Source organism: Dunckerocampus dactyliophorus, chromosome 1 (assembly GCF_027744805.1).
Source record: "Dunckerocampus dactyliophorus isolate RoL2022-P2 chromosome 1, RoL_Ddac_1.1, whole genome shotgun sequence".
Classification (NCBI taxonomy): Eukaryota; Metazoa; Chordata; class Actinopteri; order Syngnathiformes; family Syngnathidae; genus Dunckerocampus; species Dunckerocampus dactyliophorus.
This window is the reverse complement of record NC_072819.1, coordinates 3,221,057-3,227,084: the sequence shown is the minus strand read 5'-3', so window position 1 is coordinate 3,227,084 and position 6,028 is coordinate 3,221,057. Positions and strand designations below refer to the sequence as shown.

Genomic DNA, 6,028 nt, shown 5'->3' with positions numbered 1-6,028 from the left:
AGCCAAACAAAGTCATTCAATGACCCCGAAAAAAGTATCAGTATGGGTATCGGCAATACTGACCTTATACAGATGTTACTGCCTTTACTTTATGTAGGGTTGTCCTGTCACATTGACTGCGGCACACAAGCTGCCAAGCGAGGCTTAGACAATGAAAGCAATAATTGTATGGGTGTGAAACTGAGCCCATGTTATTTTGTAGTTCAGCCAAGAGCAATTATTGTTAACTGGCATCTTTTAATTCCATATTTCCTCGTTGCATACATGTCTCATAATTGACTTGAACATTCCAAGGCTGAGTAATGCCAGTATATATAAAAGGATGGCTCTTTGTTGTCCTCAGCATCAAGCATCACCGCTACAAAGGTAACCACACACAAATGTACATCCTACTTTTCTAACTCCGATTCATGTGACAGATTTAACATAACAGGATTTTTCTATCGTTGCACAGATGGCATTTTCTCCTCGCGTGTTCGTCCTCCTTTGTGGGATCAGTGGACTGCTGACTGGAGCTGTAAGTCCAAATCTCATCTGCTGACCTCAACAAACATATATTTGACATTGTCTTTCAATTATTGTGGTCTTCATAATTGTCTTTTCTTCTTCATAGTGGGCCAAGCCAAGCAAGAACAGAGGTTGGTAGCTGTGTCTTCATGACATTTTTCCAAATGAACAATGATTTAGTTTCTATTTATTTTTGACCATTGTTTTGCAGCTCTTTGCTGTCCTAAGGGCTGGGATCAGTTTAATGATCGCTGTTACATCTTCCAAGATGAAGCCAGGACTTTTACCGATGCAGAGGTATGGAAAAATGTCAGTTGGTGGTTGTGGTGTAGCTCTAAACCAGTTCGAATCAGTGATCCATTTGTTTGTTCATTGAACACTCTGTCAAAAGTCAATATCTTACCAACCATCTGATGGAACTAAATGAATGAAATCTATGTTTTCACTCTGCTTTTCCCATCAGAGAATCTGCAACTTGCTTGGTGGGAATCTGGCTTCAATCAGCGACGAGCTGGAAAATGCAGTCGTTTATCACCTGGTTGAGGAGGCAGATGCAAATCAAGCCTGGATTGGACTCCATGATAACATTGAGGTGAAACATTTACCAGTACCAAAGCTGTCTAGCATCAGGAAAAGTTTTGGTAGAAATGAATATGAATGTCATCCAGAACATAAAGGAAGGAGATATCAAGTTGAGTGTTTCATGATGATATCGTGTGATGCTGATCATTTAAACACAATCAAGGTGTTAAATATTGTGACAAACGAGCAATAGATGGAATTATTTTTAGGGGTGACTCAAGTGAATGTGACTTTGTCTTCCAGGAAGAAGACTTTATGTGGCTTGATGGCACAAAATTTGAATTTGAGAACTTTGCAAATGGAGAGCCTGGTGGCGATATGTGTGTGGTGATTGAAGCCGACGGAGGTACAAGTATCATCAACAACTCCAATTCACTTGAGATTCTACATAATGTTGTTCTGAGAACTTTTGGTTTCTTTTCCAGGTGAATGGGTTGGTGAGTCGTGCGACAGTGAGGAGCCATACGTTTGCGTCGCAGATGCCTTCTGTTACAGACACTAATCATCCCTCTCACCGTCATATCTTCTTCAACAATATCTTCACCAATCACGATGAGCCTGAGACAACATCAAACCTTAGTGATGTCTTTGTATCTCTGGGTTTATTATCAAGACTTCTGTTCTTATTCTTTTACACTGTACGTCGATCATCTCTCCACTAAATAAATGAACCTGTCTGCATCAAAATGTGTCTTTGTGTGTTATCCTCTACGCACCCAACCTTGTCCAAAAAAAAAACTGTAAGTACTTGTGTGTTCTTTTGTTTCGTGTTTAGAAATCTTGCTCAATCACGTTTTTTCAGAATTATGAGAATGATGTAGTCAGATCAATGCCATTATTGTCATTTTGGGCTTTCTAGACCCGCCCTGACCTCTGACTGCTGTGCTGGGAATGTGAAGCGTGAAGGGAAGTGAACAGGTCTATTCTCTCTGAGTAGGAGAAACTGAGCAGGAGGTTGTGGTGGTTCCGCTTGTGTTTCGGTTCAACTCATCTTTTTGTTCATATCTGCAGATTTGTCATTTCCTCAGACTGCTTCATCTACTGTAATTCTCCAACTGTGTGCTCAAGTATTCAGTAAGCACAATACACATAAAAGTCTGGTCTGTTGCAAGACATTAAAGGAAAATTCATCATCCACAATCCTTATGTGGAACACAAGCGCACATCTTTCCCTTTTCTGTGCATTTTATACAGACCATTCTATGGTGAGGACGACATTGCTCATCTATTTACAGTGGTGTGAAAAAGTGTTTGCCCCCTTCCTGATTTCTTTTTTTTTTGCATGTTTGTCAATGTTTCACATCATCAAACAAATTTAAATACAGTCAAACCTGTCTTAGCGGCCACCTGTATAGAACGGCCACCTGCCTATAGCGGCCGCTGAAAAATCCCCCGCAGAAAATGTACGTGTTATAGACGCTGTGTATAGCGGTCACCTGTCTAACGCGGCCAGCGGCCACCCATTTTGTATCCCTTGGTCAATATCTGACCGCATATAGCGGCCAAAATGCCGACTCAAGCAGAAGCTTCATGCACGAAAAAGTTTCGTTTTTTAAGCAATGAAGCCGTCGTGTGTAGACTTTAATTACTGAGTCCTAGTTCGACATAAAAAAGCCGTCTTCTTACTTTGCAATGCCGCCCTGAAAAGATTCAGTGGCGGCCAAAACGGTAATCTTACCACTTTGCAATGCTGTGAATAGATTCTAAAATAGCCAAAACACCTGAATAAAACATGTAAAATATCACTTAATTGCCAACTAATTAGAGATTAGAAGACCATTCAAAAGGAGCGATGGTATTGTTAGTTTACGACGATCTTCGTACCTCCTCCGCACTCAATTGTTCACGCACACACCCATTCATGACTGCTTCACGCGTATCCTGTACATATATCCTCACTCTCGTTCACTAACATTTTTATGTCTTGCTTTTAAAATCGTGTTTTAAAAAAAATCAAAGATTTTTTTGTGACGTTCTGCAGGACAGGAGCGAGCGTCCCCTGTCCTGCGCTCTTATTTGGCGGGCTGTGCCTTCTCCGGGGAGGAAGAGGCAGCCGCTTCATGCCTGGTGGCCGCGCAGCTGCGGTCAAATAACATTTGTGGCGGATAAAAGGCCAGCGCCGTCGAATGTGCGGTGCTGGTTTGTTGTTATTATTGATATTACTAGTTTCCTCACCGGAGCTGTTACCTAGATTTACCTACCTGTTTATGTGTCAACAGAGTCACGTGGCGGCTGGAGCTGTCGACGGCCTGACCCCCAGAATGCAGAGAAGGCGGCGAAGTGCATTCAAACGTGTCTTTATTGCACACAAAACCAAAAACTAACAGAGAGAAGGCTCTGTGGCAAAAATGCCACAAAAAGTAATATCAACAGGTAAGTCTAGGTGACAGCACTGGTAAGGCAACGAGGTTCATCAACCTGTCAACAATGAACACGACAATGAACAATGAACCAGCGTCGCGCATTCGACGGCGCTGGTCTTTTAACTGTCACTAAAGAATATTGACAGCTGCAGCGCGGCTACCAGGCGTGGGGCGGCAGTCCCTTCCACCACACCAGAAGCACCGCTTGCCAGAATAATGGCGCAGAACAGGAAGTGCACGCTCCTGTCCTGCATAGCGTGACAAACAGACAAACTATGTCTCTTGGTTTTGCTCCAGTCTTTTTGTAAATACATGTTAATATGTGTGCGCACAAATTCAAAATGGCCGCCAACCTGTCTATAGCGGCCACTTTTGCCGTTTCCCTTCAGTGGCCGCTGTAGACAGGTTTGGCTGCATTAGTCAATTACAACACAACTGAACACAAAATGCAAATTTTAAATGAAACTTTTTATTATTAAGGGAGAAAAAACATCCAAAGCTACATGGCCCTAGCTGTATATAGGGGCCCTACCAGTTGCCGCCCCCAGAAAGAAAGTAATTGAACTCTATCAGTCTGGAAAAGGTTATAAAGCCATTTCTAAAGCTTTGGGACTCCAGCGAACCACAGTGAGCGAAAACAGTGGTGAACCTTCCCAACCCAAATTACGCAAAGAGCGCAGCGACGACTCATCCAAGAGGTCACAAAAGACCCCACAACAACATCCAAAGAACTGCAGGCCTCACTTGCCTCAGTTAAGGTCAGTGTTCATGACTCCACCATAAGAAAGACACTGGGCAAAAACGGCCTGCATGGCAGAGTTCCAAGACCAAAACCACTGCTGAACAAAAACAACATTAAGGCTCGTCTCAATTTTGCCAGAAAACATCTTGATGATCCCCAAGACCTTTGGGAAAATACTCTGTGGTCTGACGAGACAAAAGTTGAATTTCTTGGAAGGTGTTTGTACCATTACATCTGGCGTAAAAGTAAAAAGAACATCATAGCAACAGTAAAATATGGTGGTGGTAGTGTGATGGTCTGGGGCTGTTTCAGGACCTGGAAGACTCGCTGTGATAAATGGAAGCATGAATTCTGTTGCCTACCAAAAAATCCGGAAGGAGAATGTCCGGCCTCAAACTGAAAGCAACTTGGGTTGTGCAGCAGGACAATGATCCAAAACACACCAGCAAGTCCACCTCTGAATGGATGAAGAAAAACAAAATGAAGACTTTGGAGTGGTCTAGTCCAAGTCCTGACCTGAATCCTATTGAGATGCTGTGGCATGACCTTAAAAAGGCGCTTCATGCTGGAAAAGCCTCCAATGTGGCTGAATGACAACAATTGTGTAAAATTCCTCCCCAGCGCTGGAAGAGACTCATTGCAAGTTATCACAAACGCTTGATTGCAGTTGTTGCTGCTAAGGGGAGCCAACCACTTATTAGCTTTAGGGGGGAAACACTTTTTCACACAGGACCATGTAGCTTCGGATCATTTTTCTCCCGTAATAATAAAAAGTTTCATTTAAAAAGTGCATTTTGTGTTGAGTTGTGTTGTCATTGACTAATATTTACATTTGTTTGATGATCTGAAACATTTCAGCGTGACAAACTGTAAATGCAAATAGAACATTGTTAGCGTTGTTTGGAGGGTTTTTTTTAGGGTAGGTGTGTCCCATTGCGTGCAATGTTAGCTCCCACATGCCTGCAAATCATTTATTAGTTCCACAAGGGGGAATTTCAGGTTTGCAGCCGCAAAAGTACAACAGCACACAAGAGCAGAGTACAAAAGCACAGAGAAAGTGCAAAATCAAGGTAATACAAATAAAGAAGTTATATGCACTATTTGAAGCTGTGTACATGTTATTGCATGGTTTATTGCACAGTTATTGCACGGTCATTGTACAGGATTTTTGGAGCAGTTTTTGTTATGGAGGCTGACACACTTTGGATGTATCATCCGGTCACTAATGGAGCTCCTTAGTGCAGTGATTGTGTGTGTTGAAGTATCAATATTTCAGTATCGATCCACACATCACGACCAAAAGCAACCACTTTAAATATAACTTGTAGTTGTGTGTTAATGCTTTGTTTCGTGGCATAAGTACAGTATTTTGAAGCCTTGCTCAATCGTGTTCTTTCAGAATCCAGAGAATTCAGTAGTACGAACACGCATGTGTAGGTTCCCTCAAAGGGTAACGTAACACCGCAAAGTGTGACTTAGATATATGTCAGTACAGCACGAGTACATAGAAATTCATATCAGCTGCTGCTTTAGAGTGGAACCTCCACCCCTGAACGCCTTAAAGCCCGACCAAACTTTTCAAGAAAAATAAATCTTTTACACAGAACTGTCCTTTTTGCTGCGTCACGCACTTCCGTGGATTTCATTGGAACCAGAAACTGACTCAGACACAAACACATCACAATAACAAGGTAATTAAAGTAGACTAGTGACATACCAACTTGTGTCTTGTCTATGGGTGTGCCATTAGTTAGAATTGGAGATGGTCACATTAGCTTTTTAAGGTATTACATTTTCTGACATCGTCCAGGACATTGTCCACAAACTCATGTCA

General features: G+C 42.2%; 1 protein-coding gene across 1 annotated transcript; it reads left to right on the top strand.

The window, feature by feature from the left end:
• The first annotated feature begins 450 nt into the window (after nucleotides 1-450).
• Nucleotides 451-1,762, top strand: LOC129189032 (ladderlectin-like). The gene is made up of 6 exons (XM_054790277.1): nucleotides 451-517; nucleotides 614-638; nucleotides 719-804; nucleotides 971-1,099; nucleotides 1,333-1,435; nucleotides 1,515-1,762. The coding sequence occupies exons 1-6, from the start codon at nucleotides 455-457 to the stop codon at nucleotides 1,589-1,591; spliced, it is 483 nt and encodes a 160-aa protein (XP_054646252.1). The 5' UTR covers nucleotides 451-454; the 3' UTR covers nucleotides 1,592-1,762.
• Nucleotides 1,763-6,028: the final 4,266 nt, after the last annotated feature.